Source organism: Anastrepha obliqua, chromosome 4 (assembly GCF_027943255.1).
Source record: "Anastrepha obliqua isolate idAnaObli1 chromosome 4, idAnaObli1_1.0, whole genome shotgun sequence".
In the NCBI taxonomy this organism is placed as follows: domain Eukaryota; kingdom Metazoa; phylum Arthropoda; class Insecta; order Diptera; family Tephritidae; genus Anastrepha; species Anastrepha obliqua.
Genome location: NC_072895.1, coordinates 84659417 through 84687382, shown reverse-complemented (window position 1 = coordinate 84687382; position 27966 = coordinate 84659417). Strand labels below are relative to the sequence as shown.

Sequence of the window (27966 nt, the reverse complement as noted above, 5' to 3'; positions counted from 1 at the left end):
ATAGTTCTCATGCAGCTCAAAAAACACCCCATATTTCTGGTAACAAATCAAAACTAGTACAACCTAGAAAACATGGGGCATACTATTCGTGACATACGACAGCAAAATCTCAGTGCTACCCTGTTCAGTAAAAGCTCTCTTTATATCCACATTTAATAAAGCACCAATTTTATATAATTTTTATTTACTTTTTATTTCGAAAAGCTTAAATAAATATTTCATACAACTACTATTTCTCTAAAAAATTATCTACATATATTTTACAAACATAATAACAAAATAGTACAAGCAAAAATTTTTAAAAACAAAAACAAATTTATTAATCAGTAAAAATCTTGTGCTCGGAAATAAATTAAATTTTTTTCTATTTTAAATTTCATTATCATTTTCAAATAATCAGGTCTTTATTAGTTTAACTCAAACTTTGTGTTATTTAGTTAATTCTTACTTTTGGTTTGATTTCAAAAGCCTCGAATCTCCGCCTTCAAGCTTATGCAAAAGCTGCATAGACATACGAGTATATAAAAATAGTTAAATATTTTTGTCCACCTAAACTTAAAACTATGGCAAAGACTTTGATTTTATATGGATCGTGAGTGGTCGTCGGTGATATGTGGGCGTGAGGACATAGAGAGGTCTTAAAAGTTACAACAAAAAAACTTCAATCGTTACAAGTGCAGTCAAACTTAAAGCTTTTCAAGCTTTCTACAGAGCCCGCAGATAACGCAGCCGGCCGCAGGTTCAGATTTTACGTAGAAGCTGATATTTATTTCCTTATGTAAAAATTTATTCTCCAGCAATCCTCTATTAAGTTTTCAAGTATTAATTTTTTCAAGCATTAATAAATTAAAAAAAATTGGTTTAAAAGTATGATTTTCTTACACTTAAAAACTATATTTTGTCTACCAAAACCACCAACCCTTTTTCTTGACTTCGTTTTCCACTTCTTGCTTGCGACTTGGCAATGGTGGTGGGCTTTCGATGTGTTGCGCATTATTCGTAGCCGGTTTGGGAGGCGCTGGTGGTGCTGTCGGCTCTTTGGGGCTGTCAACATCTATTCGAGTTGTAGTTGCGTTATTATTCGCTGCCGTTTCAGTACCCTCTTCTACTTCCCCTTCCGCTTCCCCTTCCCCATCAACTTCGCCTTCGGGCGGCAATTCTATGCCAATAGTCGTGCTGAGCTTAATCGACGCCTGCTTGAAAGTGTCACTCAGTTTGATCTGCACCACATTGATGAACATAGATGTAAGGGCCAGGCCGAAGATTAAATAGAGTGTGCTGCACATCATGAAGATCGGATGTTGGGGTACAAGATCACCAAAACCGATGGTCGACATAGAGATAAAGACAAAGTAAAATGCTTCGAAATAAGTCCAATCCTCCCACATACAGTAAAATAGTGCGCCAATTAATATGTAGCTGATTAGCAAAAAGGACGCCACCGAGATGGGGAGATTAAATTCATCATCCACTTCAAATGTCTCGTCGAACGGCGAAGACGGTGTTTCTGGACATGTTGTTCTCGACTCAATATCCATTTCGCGTCCGAAGAACATACTCGAACGCTTCGCCAATTTCATAGCGTCGCGCACCGACTGATGTTTTCGTATATTGTGGCAAGTGCCGGTGTAGTACAAACGACGCACGTAGACCCACAAGAACTTCAGCGCACGCGTGAAAAGTTTACCATAGTCCGCCAAAATGAGAAGAAATAGTGGAATACCAATTATGGCGTAGACGACGGCCAATGAACGTCCCAATTTAGTCACCGGTGCAATATGACCATAACCTGCAAAGATTTAAGCGAAAAGACTATTAGTTGTGTAACCATCTATTAAATTTTATGAAATGTCAAAAATAATTTCGTATATGGTTTGAAATGTTCTGATTGGAGGTACTTTTTCCAATAGTGTAGGCATTGAACTGTTAGCAGGGAACAAGCCCAAGCTTCGCATGGCTAATACGAACTCACTTTCACATAGCAGGTCGCTGTTAAAATCTGCTGCAACGATACTATTATAATTAAGCGACAAATTTTCGATGAAATCGACAAATGGTACGTAGGCGATGTACCTGTTAGGTCTATATACACGGTCCGGCACTCGAAGTGTAACCAATTAAAAAGGCCATAAATTTAGTTTGGAAAATTACTTTTATTCAATTTAAAGTAAAAAATGTGTGAAAATAATAGAAAATTAAGAATCAATTTACTTTTGCTCGATATGACCACCTTTTGCCTTGACTATGGCCTTGAGACGGTCCAGAAATGAGTCGCAAGCTGCCCGAATGTGACCTCCAGGTATTTTGGCCCACTCGAGGACAATGACGTTTTTCAGCGCCTCGAAACTGGTGAATCTTTTAGTTCGGACCTTGCTCTCCAAAATGGTCCAAAGAGATTAATCCATCGCATTCGCGTCTGGTGAATTTGAATGCCATTGTGTGGACGTTATGAAGTTCGGAACGTTGTTTTCTAGCCATTATTGGTTCACACGAGCTTTGTGAGACTGTGCCGAATTCTGTTGAAACGCCCATGGTCTGCCACTGAAATGTTTGTTTTCCAACGGCTTCAAAGCAGCCTCCAGAATACTTTCCCCATAATATTTCGCATTTACCTTGACGCCAGGATTGACGAAAACGATTGGAGAGCGCCCATCTGCGTTTACAGCGGCCAAAACCTTTACGGGTGCTACCTCCTGGTGGCCAATCCATGACTCAAATTCTTGTATGAACGGTCGGTCAAATAAACCCTATCGTTTTGGGAGTTTACGAATTGCTCAACTTGAAAAATTTTCTCGTCAGAAAACACAAAGTTCGGAAATTGATCGCTTTCCGCCAAGTGAAGCAACTCCTTCGCTCTCTCACGCCTGACTTGTTGCTGCTTTGGTGTGAGATCATGCGCCTTTTGTATCTTGTAAGGCTTGACTTTGAGATCATTTTTTAGTATGCGGCGGATGTTACGGTCAGATAACGACATTGTAACGAGTAATGGTGCGTTAAACAAAAACTTTATTTACTTTAAGGTGCTTCACCTCACGAACAATCGATGGTTGTGATTTCCCAGCCAAATATAATGCAATCAATTACGTTTGAAATCCATTATTGATTTTCTTTTTTCGCGTTTACTGTCGACAAAATGCTTCCGCGCGCTTGTAAACAATACTCTGGCAACCTTATGGTTATACCCCTGATATTTAAAACGTCTCAAGATTTCTACACCATCGAATACCTTACAGCGCTCCCATCCAATATTTATTTTCTCGCAGTTTAAAACATAAGGAAAAATCTCAGGTTCAATTTCCAAAATAGCATTGTGAAAAAGTCTGCTCTTCTTTCTAACTTCATAAATTTTTACTAATTTGATCTCACTATTTCCTAGTACTTTATTTTGCTTTTTTAGTTTCCCTACTATTGACTGTTCATCATGCTTATACCCCATTAGTGATACCATAAATCTTGGTCTTATTGTCTGCGGTATTTGAAAATCGTAGCGTTCACCAATACTTTCTTCAATCGTGTTTTTATTTTTTATTTTTGGCTTGTTGTATATAGTCCCATCTGGTTTTATTTCGGTTATTGCTGCGTGCAGGACTAGGTTGAATATCAACGTTGATAGCGCGCCTCCCTGTTTAACTCCCGATATAATGCGAAATTACTCTGAGCACTCTGCTTGCACAATAACCTTCGCCGTGGTGTTGTTAGCGTCATATTAGAAACCTCAATTAGTTTTAACGGGATGCTTATAGACTGTAGCAAAAATTTAATATGCCTTCTGTCTATGCTGTCAAATGCTTGTTTAAAGTCCACGGATAAGCAGTAGACGCCAATATCATTATCGTATAGTTTCTCAAAAGTTTGTGTCGCTATGAAATCTTCATCTATTGTAGACCAGTTGGCTCTGAAAACTGCTTGGTAATCATCCAGAATTTGTGCGGAATATTCGGTACTTTTTCATAAAGTATATTTGTAAATCAAACTGCAGGCCCCTTCATTTGTGGAACAACATCAAGACGCACGCCACAAATAGGAGGAGGAGCTCGGCCAAACACCCAAAAAGGGTGTACGCGCCAATTATATATATATACCATTATATATATATATATTTTTAAATATTTTTTACACAGCGTTTAATATCGACATACCCCGATACTTACAGCAGTTTTCTTTATCCCCTTTTTTGTGTATGCGAATTATAAGACTTGATAATTATTCAAAATGCATATTATTTTTTCGCCATATCTTTACCATCAGGCTGTGTAGTTGTGTATGCGTTCTTCTCTGCTGAATCTCAATAACTCACAGCAATCCCATCAGCACCATTGCATTTGTGATTTTTAAGTTTAGCAATTGCAGTTTTTATTTCTGTAAAACTAGGTCACTTATGATGGCGTCTACCTAGAAGTTCTCTTTGAAGAATTCGATTCGCAAAGTTGTAGTAGCCTGACTAGTCCCGGAGCCAGGGGTCAGATTGACCTCATCATTTCATGCCGACTGATTTTAATACTGAAGGCATACGCCATCCAATGGATGACAAAAGTAACAGTCAGCTGGTCCAGTAGCGGTGGGTACGTGCGTGGGATGCTGCGAAACGTGTCGAAAAATAATTTTTAACAACTCATTTAATACCGGCTGTGTATTGTTGACATTTAGTAGAATAAAAAAAAATAGTCAGCTACGCCGTAGAGGGGGGAAAATACGTCAGCTGAACAGGAGAACTTGTAAAATAAATTAAAAAGGAAAAATACTTTATGCCGATTGAAATTTTTTTACATAATTTGGAGACATATGAAAATATAATAATGATGGTCAGCTGCGTTCATAGCGGTGGGAAGACCGTCAGCCGAAGCATTGAAAATTCCGCGCGCTGCCGAGATGTATGAACACAATGATACATCATTAAGAACCCAGGACAGAAGAATTGCTCCCCTCTTGGCAATCTCAGAGGACATTCACGATAGGAATTTGCGTCGCCGAAGCAATCAAAAATCAAGCGAAGCAGACAAAAACCAATTGACATTGAAATACGAGAGCGCAAATGGAATTGGATTGACCATACGCATTGCGCAAGCCAGCGACCGACATAAGTAGAATTGAACTGAACTGGAACCCACAATGATCGCGTCACAAGGAACGCCCTGAAGGAACTTGGCGACGTAGCCTTAATGAAAATTTTTTACAAATTGACGAATCTCTCTCATGGATCCAAATTAAGACGAAAGCAAGAAGTAGACAACATTGGAAAGCATTTGTTTCGGCACTATGCGCCCAATATGTTGTGTCGCCTAGTCGGTGTAAAAGAATTATAGAAAACCAGATTGCGAAGTGTAAAAAAGTGCGTAACTTTGCTGTGACATAAATGCAGATGACTTGTGTGAGAGAACTAAAAAGAGAGTGCCAAAGTAGTGATGATTTATAAACATAAATGAAAAGTTAGCTTAGGTTAGTGCAAACAGAGAAGATAATAGAAAAGAGTTAGGAAAGAAAAAAAATGTTTCAAGTTACACTCAAAACTCAATAATTACGTCAGTTCAACAGCTGATTCTGTTATATTCACTGAGTAGCGGCACCGCGATATGGGCAAACTTCTGTACATTAGGGCGGGTTAATTTGTGCTTAAAAAATATAACCGATTTTATTTCGGCAACTGGAGTATTCTACTGGTAATTCTGAACAAAAAAGTACCGGAAGCATAGCTCTAAAATGGATTTCTAGCCTCCTTATTTTTAGTTTTATTTACTAATCCTCAATAGATTATTTTCTTTATTTTTTTATGTGTATGTGGAACTTGGGTAGGAAAAATATATATTTGATGTTTATTTTACTCAAAACCCTTAGCTTGAAATGGTAGGTCATTCAAATATAGAAAGCATAACAGCCAATATACACATACTTCATTTTTACATACTTTTTTTACACGAATTCTTTTTTTAACACGATTTTCAATATTTCAAGAATTTTTCTTGAATCTCATAGAGCGAATAGGGTGAGATTTTCGAAGCATGAACGCAGTGTTTAATAAGTCTCAGGAAAAGTCTCTGAGACTCTAAGAAAATTTTTTATAATATTCTTTTCCCCTAATTCTCATTTTACATGAAGTTTTTGGGAACGTCTCAGCTAGTTTTCACCCTTTCGCACATTCTTATAGTAAATCGCATAGGGTGGTTTTTTTAGCTGCATGAGAACTTTCGATATCGATATCGGTAATTACAGTTTGACAGCTGAGAAAGGCGCCATACCGCGCCTTTAGCAATCGATTTGTTGCAATATTCAAGCCACCATTGACGCCTTACGTCCAGATTTATTAGAAAACGTAGTCAATTGGCGACATAAGCAATATTTCAACTGTTCCCATAGGCTCTAACTTCCTCTAAAAAAAATATAAATATGTATTTGTGTAAAACGCAAAGCTGATTAAATATTTCCATACAATAAATTTGAGCACATAAACAATAAAGCGATATGTAAATGAGTAGGAGAAGCTAATTGCCGAAGCAAGCAAGTAAATGTGGATGTATGTAAGTATGTAAGCGCATATCTTAAACGTAATTATATTAAATTAAACGAATCCGGTTTGCTGTTTAAATACAATAAAAATTTGAAAATATTTCCAATTTTTGTTTTTAATGATCTGGTCAGAGAAACTTTTTTACTTTTAGACTCAAAATTAATCCTAAGATTAAATAATGGTAGGTATAATAATACAAGGTGGCACAACATTAATCATTGAATTTAGTTTTTGAATAACATTTTTATTAAATTAAATAAAAAATTGATTTTGAATGATGGAAATCTTTACATATTTTGACATTACGCATCCCTTTGCTTGTCTGTTTCTCTAGAGTCAAATATGTCTGAAATACGCAGCGGTATAGTTCACTAGTGTCAAATAAGTTTGACGTACGACGCCACTTACAAAAACTATAAATCTTCCGATTTTGCGTCACCTTGTATAGGGTATGTTTTTTTAGCTGCATGAGAATTGTCGACATCGATAACTATGATTTGGCAGCTGAGAATGACAAACTGTGTTAAAATATCTGTTCAGCGAGGTTTGGCAAGTCATCATGAATCGGTTAACGCCAGAGCAACGCTTATTGATTGTAGAAAAACGATTCTTAAGTTTGAAAAAAAATCTGTTCTCGAAGTTCATAGAGCGAAGTGTTGAAGAAGACGCCGAAATATTAATTCGTCGACGTTTTCAACTTATTGGCCTTTGTCCCCCGACTACGTGGACAATTTTATTTAATTTTTGTAGGTTTACGTGCCTATAAAATACAGTTTGTAAGAAAACTGACGCCAAACCCCCATCGTTTGCATTGTATTTGTGCTATTTTAGATTTATTATTCAGATTAATTGGGAAAAGTAGTCAAAATTGGACCATGTAACTCGTAACCGTGGCGGACATATGCCGGATGTCATTTTTAAAAAATAACTGCCATGAAATTATCTACCAAATTATAATAAAAAAAATCCATTCCGAAAATATTTCTGTTTTGTATTAACATTTTATGCTCTCAAGATCTTAAAAAATCACCCGATACATAGAGATACTAATTTCGGTTTTAAAGAGTAACCCGCCAGAAAATTGAAAATACCTTAAAGTCAAATTCTCAATACTTTATAAAATAGCAAAGTGGTTTCTCTGTGTGAGATTTAGAATAAATCCGATACAAATAAGTATCGAGTACTTCTCTCTTTGGTACTTTGGTACTTCTCTACTTTGGTATCATCGATACTTTTCTACGATATTTCTAACGAGTACCACCATTGAGTACACGGTGGTATAAGAACAACACGATGCCAAGTTAAGACTAAAAGACACAAATCAATATCAGTTAAACATTGACACAGCGCGGTTTTACCATCAATTTTTATCCAGTGATTAGACTCCTATTCCGGCATAATGCTTACATGAGCAAACAAAATTGCCTGGACAGGTCATTCTTTCGTGTGCGTAAGTGTTAAATAGTACCTACTGGAACTTGATGACATTACTTCAGATGCTTTACTGCTTTAGGTATATTGACAACGATCTTTTAATCGGAAGTTTTTGCTATGCTTAAAGTAGCAGACTGAATAATTGGCGAATTGGCGAGAAATTAAAATCAGTGCCTGTAGTGACAGCCAAGCTACTCTAAAGGCCTCATAAATTGCTTGCACCGCTTTAAAACTTGTTTAGGAGTGTAAGTTGAGGCTAAACTCTGTTACGAAAATAGAGCAAAGACCATAAAATTAATGGAGCTATTCATCTAATTAGTAGTACGCACTTCAAAAATTAATTAATGGGTCGCCTAGATTGCCTTGTGATTTGGATCTTTTGGACTACATTTTGTGTGGATACTATTTAGGATTGATGACTTGATGCCATTTAGCGCGTTATTAAAAATATAACGTTGGCTTTGCTATATTCCGTAAACTTTTTCAGCTGATAAGATAAACATATTTTTTTCTTTATTGTCTTGCGTGTATCTAAAATCTACCGAGTACAAATACTATGCTCTGCTGGCTGCATAAACTGCCAAACAACAGTGCGATAACTACTTTCTCCAGTGAGGAGGTTCGGGTGGCCATCAAAAAACCTAGAGCTTTCAAAGCCACTGGCCCTGACGGACTTAACATGCTAATGCTGAAAAACTTGGGTCCATTGGGAGTAGGATTCCGCACAAAGGTATTCAATCTGTCTATGGTCACTCTCATAATTCCTGAAAAGGGGAAAGCAGGGAGAGTAGTCCCACTACTGAAACCTGTGAAACCCGTCAATTAAGGGGAATTTTATAGTCCGATAACTCTCTTTTCCTCAGTAGTGAAGACTCTTGAAGCTCTCCTACTCCCACTTTACACGAAATATCTGACTCCAGCCTTACATAAGCATGGATTCCGAAGAGTATACAGCACTGCTACAGCACATACCTCTATAAACCCGCAAATTAACCGCGGACTTAATCAAACACGTCCCTGCGGGAGGACTGTCATAGTTGCCTTGGACCTGAAGAAGACTTTCGGCACCAAAACTCAAAACAGAGGAGGATAAAGCAAGGGGTTCTGCAGGGTGGCGTCCTATCTCCCTGGCTTTTCAACTTCTACAAATCGAAGCTCAGGCCACCACAGGGGGTCTCCCTGGTCTCCTACGCTGACGATGATTCGATAATGGTGTGGGGCAACGACATCAATGGCCTGTGCTCCAAAGTAAACGACTACCGCACCAGCCTTTTTCGCTTTTTCTCTGCGAGGAATCTCCAACGTTCCCCTACTAAATCCAAGCCAACTCTCTTTACCACCTGGACGAAGGAGATCAAACTGCAGCTTAAGGTCAAAGTTGATGTAACACCAATACCGACAGTAAACAGCCCCAAAATTTTGGGAGTTACCTCAGACAGTTTGCTCTCCTTTTCTGCGCACACAACCGCAATTTCAAGGTCCTCAAATCGCTTGCCGGCAGCACTTTGAACAAAGACAAAGAAATGTTGCTGGCGACATTTAAAGCAATTGGCCGAGCGGTTCTGAACTATGCTGCCCTTGTTTGGTCTCCTCGAACTGGTGATTTGCAGTGGACTAAGCTCCCGACGTGCCAAAATACTACAATCAGGACAGCCACGAGATGTCTCCTGGTGTCCCCTCTACAATACCTACACCATGAAGCATCAATCCTTCCCGTCAGGGAGCACAATAAAATGCTCAGCAAACAATTTGTGTTTGAGTGCTACCGAAGGTTTTACCCCTGTAGATACCTGCTAGAACCTTAGCCACCTCCCAGGTACGTCAAGAGGCATCTCTTCAACTTTTCTGACGAGATCCAGGACAAAACCAACCTACAACTACTGGACCGGAGAGTATACAAACAGACGCTAAATGACATTCATCGGGAGACATTTACCATATTCATAAAGAGAGAGCCGCATAACTTTGACACAATTACGTTCTGGACACTATAGTAGACTAAACTCCGAACTATCTAACAAATGTCTAGCATGTGAAGTCACCCCGCACGATACTATGAATTGCTGACGTCACAGTGCTCAATTTAACACTATAGAATAAATGCATTAGGTGATCTTTGAGAACATTATCAATTTATGCAGGATGAACCAATGCAACAGCATCTTGACCACAGCTTAGCATCATCTATCCATCGGGCCATCAATAGGCTATTTTTAGAATAGTTTCACGACCGTAAGCCAGCGGATATCAAGAGAACACTAAATACGTGCTGTCATGCCATGAGAATAAAAAACTATCGAAGTTAAAAAATCTACGTGCTAATAAATTTATAAAAAATTTAATGAACTCAAATGAATGTGAAAAAGAAGGATGGAAGATAAGACGTAAACCCAAGATGACCGGGAAATTAAGAAGTTTCTATCTAATGGTGTCAAGAATGATAGAAATACAAGACTGCGCGCCGCACGTCACAGTATAGTATTTCGAATGGGAAGAGGCAAAAGAGAATGTCAACTCGCTTGGTGCTAATTAGTACACTTAATCGAGGGTTCTTTGTACTCCTGTCTGTGTTCTATCATTCTTGCAATTTTATATAATAATTGAGTAATTTTTTTTAAATATGAAAATAAACATTTTTTCCAACGAACTTTCCCACCTATACTTGTGATAACGGTCCAACAGAATAATATGCAATTTACGAAGTTCCACGACTTCTGACCGGGGTATCGACGTATACCCAATTCGGCTAGCAAATTCAATTCGTCTTCAAATTTCCTTAGTTTCTGACGTGCCATCGATTTCCAATCGTCTTCCCTGCAAAATTTACAATGCGTTCAATACAAAAGACACACACACAGCTCAATTATTTCAGTTACCTCATACTGTGACTAACTGTCCACAAATTATCTATAAAATCTCGTTTCACCTTACGCACTTCACATTTGTAGATATTTTCCGAGGTACCTTCGGTATAGCGGAACATTAGGCCGCCAAAGCCACAGAGCAGGATGAGTAGAACCAACTCTACAATGCATTTATTGCGCAAAAGACGTATTGTGCGTATTTCTTTCGGGTAATCGGTTTTCATACGCCGCCATTGCTGACGTACGTCCCAGTATAGATGACGGAACAGCTCTTTGGAGAGCAAATTTTTGGGTAGCTCTTCAGCAATTAAATCTTGTGGCAATAGCAATTTTTCGGAAGCGTAATGAATTTCTGGCTTTGCTATTGCCTGCTTCTTCTCGGCGCGCATGCTACTGAAGAAAGCTACTAACTTGCACAACAGAGTTGTCATTAGTGGCACGGCAGCTGCTGCCTTGCGCGCTTCCTCTTCAATCCTTGCGGCTTCGGCAGCCTTAGCCGCATCTAACAACTCAGCTTCCATTTCAGCTTTCTCTAAACTTTGTTTTCTGCGTTTAGCGATTTCGATGAGCGAGTCCTTGCGTGGCACACTGTAGCGCCGACGCACTTCGAACATTTCTGTTGCTGCTTGCGGTTTCAGATAATCGGGCATTTTTTGCTCTGCTGGTGAGGCAGGCGTCTGCGGTTCAGGTGTTATACTACCAGATTTGCTATTAGTTTTAGCCTCATTTTCGGCCAATCGTCGCATTATTTCCGCACGTTGCTCTGGTGTTTTTGAACGTCTTTGTGGCCGTATGGGGGAGAGTGAGTGGTTACGGCTAGCGCTGCGTCGTTCCGGCGGTTGAGGAGGTGGTCCACGTACATCGGCCACGTAGTGCACCGACCCTGTAATGGCTGACACATGACGGCGCACAGGATGGGTTTGCTTGTCCAATTTGCGTACGCTGACCTCTTCTACATCGTCTACATCTGATGAGGAGAATTGTGTAGAGGACTCTTCGTAGCCGCTATGACGGTGACGTGGCTGTAGCACAGGTGCTTCGTTGCGTTGCAATCGCAGGCTGTGCACCATGCGGCGACGTTCTTCCGCGTCCGATGGCAGCTGTATGCGATCACTGAGTTTACGATAGTTCTGTAACAGACGCTTGCGGTCGTCGCTGTCGTGCAACTGTTTGTAGCGCAAACGGTGATCACGTTTTTCGCGCTCAAATTGACGCTTATCCGACTCGAAACGCTTGCGTTCCTCCTCGAAGCGGCGCAAATTCTGTTCTAGTCGGTTTATGTTTTCATCGGCGGCCGTACGTGTATGTGGCGACAAATGGCGTTGACTAATTTTGGTGGTGGTGTCGGTGATATTTCTAGCAGTAGTGCTGGCTGCTGTTATGGTGTTGCCAGTTAGTTCACTTTCACTGGACTCATCCTTGTGTCGCGGCGAGGAGAGACTACGATGTTTGACCGTACGAATGAGCTCATCTGCTTCTGGACTAGTGAGGCGTTCTGCTTCGCGTGGCTGTGAATGGCTACGTGCAGCCGAACTGGCGAATGTCTTATCGCGACGTCGCAAAATTTTGCTCTCATGTGCGGACATAGCGCCGGGTGGTCGAATTTGCATGCGTATGGTTTGCACGCCGGCAGTTTCTTCAGAAGCAGTGGTACCGTCAATGGGACTGCTTTCATCTTCTGAGTAGCGACGTCGACCGTTTGGTTTTGCTGAGGGATCGGGCGTCTTTTCACGCTGGGGACGAGTTAGCTTGCGATGGCGACGGCGCACCACGACACCCTCTGGTTGCATCGAAGGCTCCATGGTTGAGTGTTGAAAGGGATTGTGATGCTTTTTTTTTGATTACTTTTTATTTTACTTCTGTTTTATGTCGCTTTATTTTTTGTTTTATTTTATTTGTATTTTAATTGGTTTTACTTTATCTTATTATATTTTATTTCGCTTTATTTTGTTATAATTTACTTTAATTTAATGTATTTTTACATTTATTTACTTCTTATTAAAGTTATTGAGTCATTTAAGTTTCATTTATTTAAAACTTTTTATTTTTTATTTTTGACAGTTCATTTTAATTTATTTTATTTATTTTATTTAATATTTTTTTTTATTTATTTCAGTTTGTTTTTTTTCAATTTAATTAAATTTTAGTTTTTATTTATTTTTTATTATTATTATTTTTGTTTAGTTTACTTTTTTTTGTATTGTATTATTTTAATTTATTATTTTTATTATTATATTATTTTATTTTAATTTAATTTAGGTTTACTTTATTTTGTTTAACTGTTTTATTTATTTTATTTTTTTATATTAAATTTTTTTTTATATTTTTTTGTTTCATTTAATTTTAATGTATATTATTATTATTTTAATTTACTATTTTTGTATGTTTATTTTATTTTAATTAAATCTTTTTTATACTGAAGTTCTTGTTTAATTTAACTAAATTTAAATTTATTTTAATATGATTTTAATTTATTATTTGTATGATATTTAATTGAATATATTTTTTTTATTTTTATATTTTTTATATGTTGTTTTATTTTAGTTTATTGTATTTTACTTTAATTAAGTTTTTTAGCTTATAATATTCAAGTTTTTGTTTAATTTATTTTTAATTAATTTAGTTTTTTTTAATTTGTTTTTTTTTATGACTTGTATTTTATTTTATTTCATTTTCATTTATTTTACTTTATCTTGCAAAATTTAATTAAATCTTTAATTTTTTTATGTTATTTTATGATAATTCATTTAAATTTATTTTATTTTATTTTGGTTTACCTTAATATAATTTTTATTTTATTTTACTATATTCAAGTTCTTGTTTAATTAAGTTTTCATTTACTTTAAATATTTTTGTATTTTATTTTATTTTATTTTATTAATTCAATTTTATTTATTTATTTAAAATATTTATTTTATTCTTTAACTTATGTGACTTTTTAAATTTATTTTACTTCTTTATTTTTATTTATTTATTTTATGTTCGACTGCAGCTTTTCATGTCTTTTTACACTAATTTCGAGGTTATTTCATTCAATACGTCTCTCATTCCGGCTTTGTATTTTTTTGCATTACATGTTTTAGAACTTTTTTTATATTTGTTGTTTTTAGTTTTTCCTCTCACACTTAAAATATGGCTATTTATATTTGCACCCATAAAATTTCGACATCATTTTCATATTCTATTTTTTATATTCTCAACATTCACAGCGAGGCATTCTCCGAGTGCCAAATTCTATAATTATAACGTGACCATTTTGACACCGAAAATTTTGGAATATGCACATTTGCTTTTCCGAACCAAAAAAAATTCTCAAAGTCTGTACGATAACTTTCGAAAATACAGTGTATCGTTAAATGCTCTATGTCTTTCAAATACTGTAGTTAAGTTATGTAAATATATTGCATTTAAATCACATTTATATGCATAGATATGTATATATACGCATATTTAATATTCAGTTTTTCAGCGAATCTTTTTTGACCACCGGTTCGTTTGCCACAAGCGCTCTCTTCGTTGTCTGAAAATAAACTGATTTTCCGTTGGTGGTGTCGCTGTTGGTGAATTGACTTTGGTGCTTTTGCTTTTGGGGAAATGGGAAATTTGCTGCATTTGCTCTTCATTTCTTTGCATGTAATTTTATTGTTATTGGTTTGTGTTTTTTGTTTCACGATCAGCTGATTGACTTGCACTCTCAGTTGCTCTGAAATAAATACTACAGATGCTGTTGGGGAAGCTATTTGCAAACAAACATATATGTGCATTTATATGTATATATATACATATGTAGTATACTAATACTTTATAGATTCGCCATTCTAGCCCAATTGCATTGATCAGATGTTTGCCATTGCACAGATGAGATTAATGGGGTGAAACTTTCGCGTAGTGTGAAACTCATTTGCCATTTGCGCCATTAAATCATATTTCGTGATAAATATTTTGATACCTAATTGTGTGTGCATGTGTTTGCCATTTTAAGCACTTGCCTTACTTAAAATTATGTTTGAAGTCTATACTAGAGCCACATAGATTTACATGATATATTTACCAAATTATTTTCTTTGAATCATTTAAGAAGCCAGAAGAAGGCCATAATTTTTTCTTACGTACAAGTACAATTTTAGCAGATTTTATATTAATGAACTTTTAAAATTCTAGCGAGCTTTGGGGTGTTTAGTGCTTAGCACTCTGCGAAAGCTTTTAGTATTTCGGTTCAGAGATTGACTAAGGAGAAGATGAGCTGCCGTATAGCTTTTTTCACAGCATTGGATATAAGTTGGAAAATGGAAGGAATGTTTTTGAAATAACTGCATATAATAATAACAGATATTCGAAAATAAAATAATACTGTAAATGTAATGTGTAATTTGTTGGTAGAAAAATGTGCAAATTAAGGGAAATTAATTTGTTTAACTTTTTGAAATCGATGCTAGTGTTAATTGGTGGAGCTCACAGCATCACTTTTTGATGAGATATATTCTTTACCGCCTTAATTCTTATGAAAGAAGAATACCAGGACATTGCAGAGTTTTTTTTAGAAAATATAATATCCTGAATATAACATAATTACGTATGTATATGTTGGTTGACCTAAAGATGTTTAAAAATTGTTATTTTATAGGGCATTCAAGAGGCTATGCAAAGTACCTTTGTTTTGTTTGTCTTTGTCGAAATAAGTGACAGCATTGAACTAAAAAAAATTGTTTGTGGTGGTTGGCGAAAAAATGGCACCTTAATGAAAAAATTTGTCTGAAAAATCGAAAAATTGTTTTTGTTAATATATTTGTGCAAAATTACCCGCTCCATAGTTTTTCATTATTTATTTTATTAACAACCGAGAGTTAAAAAAGCCAAGTCATGCTAAATTTTATTATATATATACATATATAATTGGCGCGTACACCTTCGGTGTTTGGCCGAGCTTCTCCTCCTATTTGTGGTGTGCGTCTTGACGTTGTTCCACAAATGCAGGGACCTACAGTTTTCAACCCGACTCCGGACGGCAGATATTTTTATGAGGAGCATTTTCATGGCAGAAATACACTCGGAGGTTTGCCATTGCCTGCCGAGGGGCGACCGCTATTACAAAAATGTTTTTCTTAATTTTGGTGTTTTTTTTACCGAGATTCGAACCTACGTTCTCTCTGAGTTCCGAATGGTAATCACGCACCAACTCATTCGGCTACGGCGGCCGCCTTTTTTATTACGTAGTTTTAAAGTCAAATATCTTCAGTTCTGTTTAAAAGTTTTATAGATGTTTTATTTTTGGCTTATTTTTTAAGATAAGTATACTTAAATTTTTTTTTTTCAGATCTTGTAAAATATTTTCAAATATATATTTTTTGTAAAATATTTTTCACAAGGCAAAAAATAATTTTTCACGAAAGAAATTTCACAAAATTGTTTTTTTAGTTTGTTTTTTAAACTTCACAAAAAAAATTTTGTTTTTAATTTTTTGGAACTTTTTTTTGTCATTTGTGAAAAGCACCTCTTTCATAGTTTCTTCTTGTTTTTTCATTAATAGCTGAGACCATGCTAAGCTATTCCAAAAATTCCATTTTTAGAAAAAAAAAATATAAAACCTGACATGGAATCGTTCTATAATAAATTATCCTGATGAAAAACGACTTTTTCAAATTAAAAAAAAAAAAAATTTCCACGATATCACATTTTAGAAAATCTGAAGTTTTATTAATTTAAGTTTTTATTATTATTATTTTGTTGTAAGTAGCTGCTCTTGAAAACTACTACGTAAACAATTTACAATTTTTGTTTACAAGTTTTATTGTTTACATAACTTAGTTCGCTTAACATCTCAAATTAAGAATATCAATTTTAAAAATATTTTACATTAAAATATTTAAAAATATCTCATTATTTCCTAAGATATATTTAGATTTATGGATATATACATAAACATGAATTTATTTTGAGAAGATTGCAAATATTTCCATAGGTAATACCAATAACGTTGTTGCAATTATTTGACGGCGGCAATTCGCTTCAAAGCGCAATGGAATCCATATAAAATAAGGAAAGTGATATCATTGGAGAAGGGGCCAATATTTGCAGCATAAAAAAATTAAATTGCCATGCCACACTTCACACTTCAAATGGTTGCTCTAAATAAATGAACGAAGAACAAATTGAAATCAAAATAAACAATTTCAATCACTTAAAGACTTTTTCTTACTCGTAAATCTAATTAATGTAGCGCATAATCAGCAACTGAGCTAGAGAAATCTTAATTAATCGATACATATATACACACATACATATGTACATCGATCTAAAAATTTATTGTTAATATTGCCTCTGTTATTTTAGCTCATTGATAAATCTGCCCAAACAAAATGCTCGCTTTGTAATCGAGGAAATCTATTTTCCGGTAGGTGTAAAATTTCCTGATCAATTCGCAGCTCCGATCAATGAAAATAAACACCTGTGCATTTAGAAAATTAGCTACGTGAGAAATGCTATTACAAAAGGAATACTAAAGAGTTGTTGCTGACAAATTTCATAGGTTTGCATGAGTAGTGGACTGAGGAAAGCAACAAACAATATGAAACACTGACCAGGAAAGCAACACAACGCGAATGTTATTAATCAGCTAGCATTTGTCTAGCTATGGGATTTATACTGATGCTGAAATTTGCTGGTAATGATGCCGGAACGGAATAATAAAGATGGATGTGGAAAAACTTTACCTTTTATAAAACGTATACCAACAAATTGTCAAAATGTATTGACTGCAGTCAAAAGAAAAATATTTTTTTTGTTAGAGGTGTCTATTCTAAATAAACCGTACACCATGGCAACTTTTCTAGACATTGAAGGTGCATTTAAAAACGTTCACATTAATGCTATCCAATGAGCGTTAATAGATTTAGGGGTGGAAATTTGTATCAACAATTGAATCATCTCATTGCTATTGTAGAAACCAGAGTGTGTCCCAATACGATCAGTGGGATCATCCAAAGTCTCAGTGCTACTTTCTTTTCTTTTCAGCCCTAACTTTCCACCCGAAAAACATACTTTTTTTCAAAAGTCCGCCATTTTGTTATTTTCCAAAAAAAGCTTTTTCGTTTCAGATGTCCTGAAGAGCCAAAATTCTGGCCACCCTCCACCTATCTTTTTTTAACACGCTTACTTTGGTGCCATACTACTACAAAAAATATGTAAAAAAAAAATTGGTTTTGTATTTGATGTCAATAATCACATACTATAAAATTTTCTAAAAAAAAATTCCTAAAAAATATCTATAAAAAATGAGTATTTGACCAGACTACTACTACCTTCATATGACCTCAGCTACTTCTAAAATTATCAAAATCTGATTATTCTTCTTCTTAATTGGCGCGATAATCGCTTTTCACTTCCTCTTCTGCCACTAGCTGGTACCGCGTGGAATACTTTCAAAGCCGGAACGTTTGTATCCACATGACGGACGACACGGTCTAGCCAGCGGAGCCGCTGGATTTTTACTCGCCGCACTATGTCTATGTCGTCGTAAAGCTCATTCAGCTCATCGTTCCATTGCATGCGATACTCACCGTCGCCAACGTGCAAAGGTCAACAAATCTTTTGCAGAATCTTACGTTAGGACGGGCATGATGAGGGCCTTATAAACTGTTAGTTTTGTTCATCGAGAGAGCACTTTACTACTCAGTTACCTACTTAGTCCAAAGTAGAACTTGTTGGCAAGAGAGATTCCTTGTTGGATTTCAAGGCTGACATTGTTATTGGTGTTAATGCTGGTTCGTAAAAAAACGAAGTATTTTACAACCTCGAAATCATACCTGTCAACAGTGACATGGGTGCTGATAAGCGAGTGCGCCGACTGTTTGTTTGATGACAGGAGGTACTTCGTTTTGTCCTGGTTCACCACCAGACCCATTTACTTTGCCCCTTCATTCAGTTTGGAGAAGGCAGAACTAACAGCGCGGTTGTTAAGGCCGATGATGTCAATATCATCCGCATACGGCAACAATTGTACACTCTTATCAAAAATTGTGCCCCTGCGATTAAGTCCTGCGGTTTGCACGATCTTTTCTAACATAAGGTTAAAGAAGTCACACAACAGCGAGCCAGTCTGTCTGAAGCCTCGTTTGGTATCAGACGGCTCGGAGAGGTGCTTCCCAATTCTGATGGCGCTGCTGGTATTGAGCAACGTCCTCTTACATAGCCGTATTAGTTTTGTGGGGATACTAAATTCAGACATGGCGACATAGAGGTAACTTCTTTTGGTACTATCGAATACAGCTTTGAAGTCGACGAAAAAATCGTGTGTGTGTCGATTCTCAAATCAAAATTGGATTACTTCACCATATACATCTCAGGGGCCTGAGTGGAATTTTCAAATACCATTAACTCGGAAACTGTACTCAATTTGTTAAAACAGGGCCGGAATTGGATGGTATTGATTTGGACAACGTTTAGTTTCAACAAGACGGCGATACATGCCACACAAGCAACGAATAACAAAATAACACCTCTTATTGGAAAACCTTTTTGTTGACGTTTTTTGACCTTTGCTCAATTTTCGAACTTGCGCAGTGCTATTTTAGCGCCACTTCTTTTTCTAATTTGTATTTTTAATAGTATACTACTCTTCAAACACCCTTTAAAATATTTACTTTACTATGTTTTATTTAAAGATCAGCTATAATATTTTTATAATTCGGTGGGTTGAGGTTGAAAATAATGTTTTGTAGTGAACAACAGGTGTACATTTAATATAAAAATATTATTTGTAAGGCCGACAAAACAAAATGGAATTCTCAAAAATCCATGTGAACTTGTACGCCAATCTGCGACAGCATATAACGGCAACTTTGCTTCAATTATTTAGCACAGCCAATTCTCAACAATGTGACAGTTTTGAAAACGTCATCGCGAGTGGGTGGATTATCGTAAATTTGTGCCGCCACTAATCTAATACATATGTACAAGCGTGTCTGTCTGTATACTATAGGTGTTGTTATTTTTTTTAATACAAAAATTTCGCGTACTTCCAATTGTTTGTTTCGTTTTTAAGTAAGCACATCAATTCTGGCTGCCAATCTATGCAAGCATAAAAATTCGCATTCAATGAATAAAAATAATCACTTTATTGCATATTCTGAACTGTTTATACTGGTTCCCGTTGCGGTTGAATCGATGTTTGAAAATGCCTCATAAAATACAAAATTGTTATTATTCCATAAAAACTAAAATCAGCGGACTTCAATTAAAAGTTTATTACACTCGCGAAATTAGTGGATTGGTTGAAAATTTTGAGTTGCTCGATTTCGAAATGATTGGGTTGTTTACAGTGAATTGAAGTGTTGAATATTACGAGTATTTAAAAGAGAGGTTGTAATAGTAATTGGGTTGAGAGGAAATAAATTCAGAAACTGGCGTGGCAATAAATATGTGTATACAGGGCGTTTCAACAAGAACGGATAGTTTTTGCTATAAATAAAACACAAAAAAATTTGTTGCAATGATTTTTGATTTATTTCCTAATATTTTGTAGTCTATGGCATTTGAGCATGAGACCCAATAAATACTCATCACGACTCCTCTGGTAACACGTGATGCGCGTATCAAAATTCTGCACGACTTTATGTTATTCGGGCCGTATATTAGTTATAACGTCCAGACTTGTTGATGAGTGGTTAGTAAGAAATCATGGAAACGTCGACTATCACCTTTCACAGTTGCTCAGCGGACATGGCTGTTTTCGGGAATACCAGCACCGCGTTAAGCTGTCAGACAACCCTTTCTGTCCAAACTGCCCGAATACTGACGAAAAAGCAAAACTCGTAATTTTTTATTGCGACCGCTTCAGAGAGGAACGAGCTATTCTCGAACAAACTCTGGGTCATCAACTATCCCTCAGCAACCTCATACGAGATGTGTGCCCGACCAGCGATAAGTGGGAGGCGTCCTAAACGTTCGCAGGTAAGATCATGACGCGACTCTGCTATATTGATTGGAAGCGTAAAGCAAGCAGCAGCAGCAGAGAAGGCGGACAATTTCTGACGAACCGATGCGACGAACGCTCAATACAATATAGTACACAAGACAAGACGATAGTGGGTTACTATAACACTACTGCAACTTTTCCGATGTCTCCTTTACTTTAGAAGTACCTATACCCACAATGCCTGCAGGAGGGGAACCTGGACGCGGTTACCTGTTATTTCCTTGGACATAAACGCGGCCGAGGGTAGAATTATTTGAGGTGGGAGGATTGTTATAATATTAGTGGGAGCGTGCGTCAAATACCATTGGCGTGACGACACCTTTGAGATGTTTCTGACATTTTGATTTAAACCTTCTTCAAAAAAAAAAGCAACGCGTAGACTTTTATTCCACGGCTCTAGAATCGTTTCGTGGTTATTGCCGTAGACCACACTCTTCACGTAATTTCAGAGAAAAAAGTCCAATGTTATCAAATTGCAAGAACTCAATTTGAATTTCCCATTTAATTTCCCAGTTTCGTGAGATAAAGCATCCTGAGAACTTCGTTCGTAATAGGGCCATTGTCTCAAACGACGTGTGGCAAGTGTCTGATTCACGGCTTCTCATACTGACACCACTAAAAGCATTGACCGCCTCTGGTATATCTAGGGTTGTACTATGAATATTCGAAATGCACCAATAGCATTAACTTAATGGTTCATAAATTAGTCTCATTCCTCTATCAGCTCAGATTCCCCGATGTCTAAAGCTTTGCCTTCGCTGTTGTGAGCTGTTTTGTTTTTTTCGACTAACAATTTTGTATAGTTTATTTTTATTTCTTCATTGCTTTGAAATAATTTTTGTTAGTATTTTTGTTAAATTGCCACGTTTTTATGAATTGATTGCCATATTTCACGAAATAAAAAAATAGCCGTTGACAAAAACAAATTTACAGTAAATTATTTTGAATTATACGAAAATGAAAGAATTTATGAAGCGCGATTTTCTTACTTGAAATATGAGTTCCGGGATTTAGTCGTACGTGTTTTTCCTTTGCAGTTTTGGCAAACCAAAATATGTTGTGGAGCACAAGTACAAACAAATGAAAAATTCATAATTAAAAGAAGGAAAGATTTTTCGCGGGAAAAGAGTAATTTTATAATACTTATTAGTTTGGGGGGAAAAAATACATTATTTTCTCGATAGAGGGCTGTAGGGCTGTAGTGACTGATATCTCGTAAAAATCGATCGAACAATTTAAAGTTTATGCTCGTAGTCAAGGTGAAATTCCACACTAAATAAATTAATTTGCTATTTTTTGTTTTGTTTTTGCCATTCAGTTGTAATGAAATATTTGTAAAATGTCTTCTGAATCATAAATATAGACAGAATACAAAAAAAAAGTTTACTAGAAAAAAAATTTAGTTGTGAGTTATAGGGTGCTACCAATGGAAGTCAGCCAAGAGAAAATTCGGTACATTTTACATTTTTTTCTTTGATAAAGGCGACAATGCAAGCAAAACCACCTAATCGAAGTTGACCGTCTGTTAGTAGTCATAGCATCGCCCAAGAGCTACAGGTCGGCCATAAAACAGTTTTAAATAATATAATTTGCGCAAAAATTATTTTTATTCCTCGTTGGGTGTTTGCCAGAGTTTTTCCTCTAATTTGTGCTGCACATCTTGATGTTTTTCCGCGAAAGAAGATACTTGCTTTCAAACGGCAGATGCTTTTTATGAGGAGCTTTTCTGAGGCAGAAAAACGCTCGCAGGTTTGTCATTGCCTGCAGACGAGTGACCGCTATTAGAAAAAAACGTTTTCTATGTTTTAATGTTTCATACTCAAAGTAGGTTTTCGAACCCCGGAAGGTAACTTAGCTTACCAAAAGAAAGTTATATTGAATAAACTGTGCGACAAAAAATAAACATTTTTTGTTATCCAGGAAAAACTTTATATACAGGTGGAACTATACATTTTATAAAGCAATGCTTCATACACAGTTTTTCATTTTCTTAACAATTGATTTTTTTTTTACTTTTAAAGCCTTTAATATCGCAATGGATCGGCAACGAGTTGGTCTAGAGATTGATTGCCACTTCTTGCCCCTTCTACCTAAAGACTTTAAAATTTCAAAGGGTAAAACTGGTAACCACTGCGTATACTTTATTTCATAGGAGAAAAGTTCAACTATTTTTGGCGATTTTATAAAGCAGCAAGAAGAACGAAGTTAAAGTATGTATTACTACTTTTATATATATACTTTCAATATAAATTGGCATCTGACTTCAGTGTTTGTTTTGTTATGAATCCGGGAAAATCCAGCGATAGATCTTAGTGCGCTTATTTCAACATTCGCTGCCATTTACTAAGTTTTGCTAGTATCTGAACGTATTTCCAGCGCGTATGTTGTGATTGATCTGACGTACGTCTATTTTTCATATGGGAAGGGTCATAGTCAAAGAATTTATTATCAGGTTTGAAACTTTTTCAGTTTCTCTCGAGCATACATGGCGCGCGTTGTGATAAACACCAACTGTTCGTTTCGGAGCTCAAAAAATAAAAATATAATGAAAAAAAATATAATATGAAAAACGATATAAAAAATAATATTAAAAAAAAATATAATATTAATAAAACAAATTAAATATTTTAAATGCAAAAAGAAAATATAACTTATTCAGTTAAAAAAAAAAAACTAAATAGTTTTGAAAGACAGTTTTGTGTGACTATGCCGCCACATTGAAGTCCCGTTCAATAGAGTCGTTTTGTACCAACGCACGCGAAAACTTTTCTTACGAAGCATATTATTTATTTACATATGTGAGTGTTCCATGGGTGGGTTTTTTTTTAAACAGAGTGGCAATATAATGAATAAATAATGAAATACATATAAGAATTTCAATAAAAAATTCTCAGGTAACTGCAAGTTGTATCCATTTGCCAAATTTTTCAAATATTTTTCCATTTATTTTAAAATTTTATTACTTCAGACACCCGAATGTGCGCTGCAATGCATAAAGCAATTCAAAGATTGCATTTTTGTACGTCAATTAACGATATTTTCAGAATTATTCCTCCATCCAAAGTCTAGCGAACAGATAGTAAATACATCTCACAAAGGCGAACATGAAAAAATTTGCACGTGTGTGAGTAAGAATTTTTTATTTTTTTAAGACAAAATGAAAATGAGGTGACAATGTGAAAACGACCTTACACCCACAAAAATTGGAGAGCACAGACGCTGGGACTTATGTTATTGCATGTGCTCACGTATGCAATAGGGGTGTCCTCATACTCGTAGTAAGACTTGTTTGTGTCTTTTTATAACGGTATTTATCTTTGGTGGAGGCTCCCAATACTCCCAATATTAAGATTATTCGGATAAATTTTTTAGGAATATCGAGGTTAAAGAGCAACCACTGAACTTCTATAAAATAAAATACAACTTTTAAGTTGCAAAATTTATTTGAAAATTTGTCGCTTTTCTTTTCTTAACATATCTTTCGACAAAGTTTGCTTTTCGCTTTTTGAGTAAAAGTTATGGTTGATGATTTACCTGTATATGGGCGCAAATTTGATATTTTTTACTCCTCAATAAAATGTTGGTTGGACCTCAAATTTCAAGTATACCGTCTCTTGAATTAACCAATTTACAAACACAAGTGCATACGAGTAAATATTATACATAAATAAAGTTCAAAACTTTAACTAACGCCCCTAATGTATGGATATGTCTGCTCAAGTGTATAAATAAAGGGCGATACAAATGCTTATTTCCTTTTGAAAGTTAAATAGTAAATATAAAAAATGTTTTTTTTTTGTTTTTTGTTTTTTTTTTTTTATAAACGTTTTTATTTGAACGCGTCTTATCGTTTTTTTTTTTTTGTAAAAATGTTGCAGTCTGGCCTAAACTAACTTTTCAATAAGTTAAAAACCAAAAAAAATGCAGCATTGCTGAAAAGGCGCTGTCAAAGGCGTTTGAATACTAAAAAAGAATTAACCGCTTGATGGTGATGGGCTCGAAATATTTGTAAGACTATAATTTAGGGCAATAAAGTCGAGATATTTGGGGGAAAAAAATAAATATCGAAAGATTGCATATATATATATATATAATTGGCGCGTACACCCTTTTTGGGTGTTTGGCCGAGCTCCTCCTCCTGTTTGTGGTGTGCGTCTTGATGTTGTTCCACAAATGGAGGAACCTACAGTTTTAAGTTGACTCCGAACGGCAGATATTTTTATGAAGAGCTTTTTCATTACTGCCGAGGGGCGACTGCTATTAGAAAAATGTTTTTCTTACTTTTGGGGCTTCACCGAGATTCCAACCGACGTTCTCTCTGTGAATTGCGAATGGTAGTCACGCACCAACCCATTCGGCTACGGCGGCCGCCTGAAAGATTGCATACTCAAATTGAAAACAAACTTGTATAAATGTGGTGCTACAAAAAGATACTGTCGGGATGTAATAACAGAAGCCCCCATTGTACAGAAAATGCCAGCTTCGGGAGGCATTTAGGAGAAAAGTATGAAATATAGCAAGTAATAGTTTGCGGGATAACCGAAGAATGCACAGGAGTTGATTGAAAAAAAAACATCCTAAAAAGATTATTTATGTTTTTTTTTATTAAATTGTAAATATTTTCGACGATAAGTTGAACTCAAAGTTACTTAAGGATAGACGTAAAATCAATCGGCGAGTTTATGAGTCACTGCAGACAGACCTGGCGGCCACCATAGCAGAATGGGTTGCTGCGCGACTACCATTCGGTAAAGCCCGAGTTCGAAACCTCAGTCATGAAATAATTTCTTCTTCATCATCTTTATTTAGGATTATTATATTACTTTAATCAGAGTTATTATGATCGGATATTGATCCCTATGTCCAGCACTTTTTCATCTCTTTGGTGGTCTTCCTCGCAGGCGTGCAGTGTTTGGTTTCTCGGTCATCACCAGCTTTGCTAAGCGGTCATCGGCCATTCTGAAAACATGTTGCTTCCAATCCCGTCTTTTTACGGCTCCATTTGACTCTCTTGAGTATTTCGCATACATATTTCTCTTAAGAGTGTGTCCGGTTATAGCTCTAAGAATTCGCATTTCGATAGATGACATAGCTCGTTCTGTATCTGTTATGTCTACGCGTGTCTCAATGGCATAGGGCATTAGTGGTCGAACGCAAGTTTTATAAACCCTTACTTTGCTTTTTGTGCTCATTACTTTGTTTCGCCATACGACGTCTCGTAAACAACCAGAGACTACTTTTTGGCACCGACTTCGAACTTCATCCATCAAGATTTTTGAAGATGTCATCTTTGTTTTCAAGTAATTAAACTCCATAACTTGTTCAATACTTTGGTTATAGGCAGCAAGTAATGGATGGTACGGAAATAATCTATTGTATCTGCTTGATGCTTTTTCAAATTCAAAAAGTAGCCTTTGTAAATTAAACCATCCAAAAAACCATCTGCCCTTCGAGGGCGACATAAAACTGTGGGCCCCTCCGATTATGGAAATTATCAAAACGTACACCACAAATAAGGGGAGTGCGCGGCCAAACACCCAACGATTACACACTTCGCCAAATTTTATTATTTAAAAATATATAATTTCTCAATATCACTTAAATGTAAATACGCAAATACTCGTAGAACTGCGAATGTTTATACCCAATAAAATAGAGATAAAATTAAAGGGAACACTCATCTTATAGTCACAAATTCTGAGTAACAACTCAATGACGTTTTCGTGGACTCCCGCAGCCATATCCCCTCTGCGACCTCCAGAGAGAGGCCATCGTAAAAAAATTTTTGATATGGCAAGTACATATTTATATACATATTGGCGCCTGTATGGTTGTAAGACCAGTGTACATACATACATATATAAATACATTTTGCAAATGTTCCAATTTTATGACACACACTCATTTGCGGCTGATTTCAGATAATACTTAAACAGATTTTACATTTCTTAATGCCTTTTATTTGCCGGAAAAATGTGAAATGTGAGAATATATTTGTGTACATACACATAAATTTGATGGGCCGCATTATATGAGTGCAAAAAACATTCGCATGTATTATAGGAAAGAATGCAATTATCTCGAGCGTTAAATAAATAAGAATAAACTGTTTAAAAAATAAAATTTTCGCTAATTTTCGAACATTATCGGTAAATAATTGCGCTTAAAATTATTATTAATTGCACCTTTTCTTATATTGTTGAAGGTCGTTGTAATAGCAGGGTGTAGCTTGACATCTACTAATATATGTGAAGGCCGTGATAGGAAAGATAGAAATTATTATGAAAATGTTAATGTTTTCCAACAGGAATTCCAGTAATTATAGTTGTTAATCCTTAATTGCGTTTTTGCTACGAAAAGTTTTGTTTATATATAAACTAACGACCGTCCAGAAATGTTTCGAAAATATAAAACTGTCACTTTGTCGAAAAGAAATCGTAACCAATCCTTTAGCAAAACAAGCATGAGCCTCCAACATTATTACTAACTGACAATTCAATTTATTGTTATTTGGTATAAATTACTGTTTACAATATTTTTGAATCTAAATTAATTCAAAACTTGAATACATATTTACTTACACCCTCTATTAAAAAAAATGAAAAAAACAGGAAATTTATAGAACATTTCTGAATTCCATATGCAAGTCCCAATAATTTATTATTTCAACAAAAAAGGCAGTTGAATATACGGGGTGGTTCAAAAGTACCCGCGTTTGAAGACAGAGGGGGATGTTCCTGAAAGAGTTGGTGTTAGCTTCGTATGCCGCCATCTATCAAACGACAGCAAAAAAAAAATCAGACTGATTGATAGGTTAGTTTGCATTTGACAGCTATTCGAGTAAGAGATGTCTCGTGATTTTCGGTAAGATGGTAAAAGAGCAGTACCGTTCCGTAATTCGGATTTTATTTTTGGATGGCAAAAAATGCAAGGAGATAAAAGCAAAGTTGGATGCTGTCCATGGAAACGCTTTGCCATCTATGACCACATTTAGTTATTAGTTCAACGAATTTAAACTTGGGCGAGCATACGCTTTTGATGAGAAGCGACCAGGACGCCCAGCAGACGTGGTTACCAAGCAAATCATTCAAAAAATCTACGACATGACTCTCGTTGACCGACGAACGAAAGTACTCGAAGTAACAGAGGCCATAGGTGTATCGACCAGAACGGCAATTAATATTTTAGATGGC

General features: G+C 35.9%; 1 protein-coding gene across 1 annotated transcript; it reads right to left on the bottom strand.

The window, feature by feature from the left end:
- Nucleotides 1-296: 296 nt before the first annotated feature.
- On the bottom strand, nucleotides 297-12736 carry LOC129243700 (uncharacterized). Its single transcript, XM_054880908.1, has 3 exons — nucleotides 10813-12736; nucleotides 10593-10750; nucleotides 297-1789 (listed from the first exon to the last, which is right to left on the bottom strand). The coding sequence occupies exons 1-3, from the start codon at nucleotides 12600-12602 to the stop codon at nucleotides 903-905; spliced, it is 2835 nt and encodes a 944-aa protein (XP_054736883.1). The 5' UTR covers nucleotides 12603-12736; the 3' UTR covers nucleotides 297-902.
- Between the last annotated feature and the right edge of the window lie 15230 nt (nucleotides 12737-27966).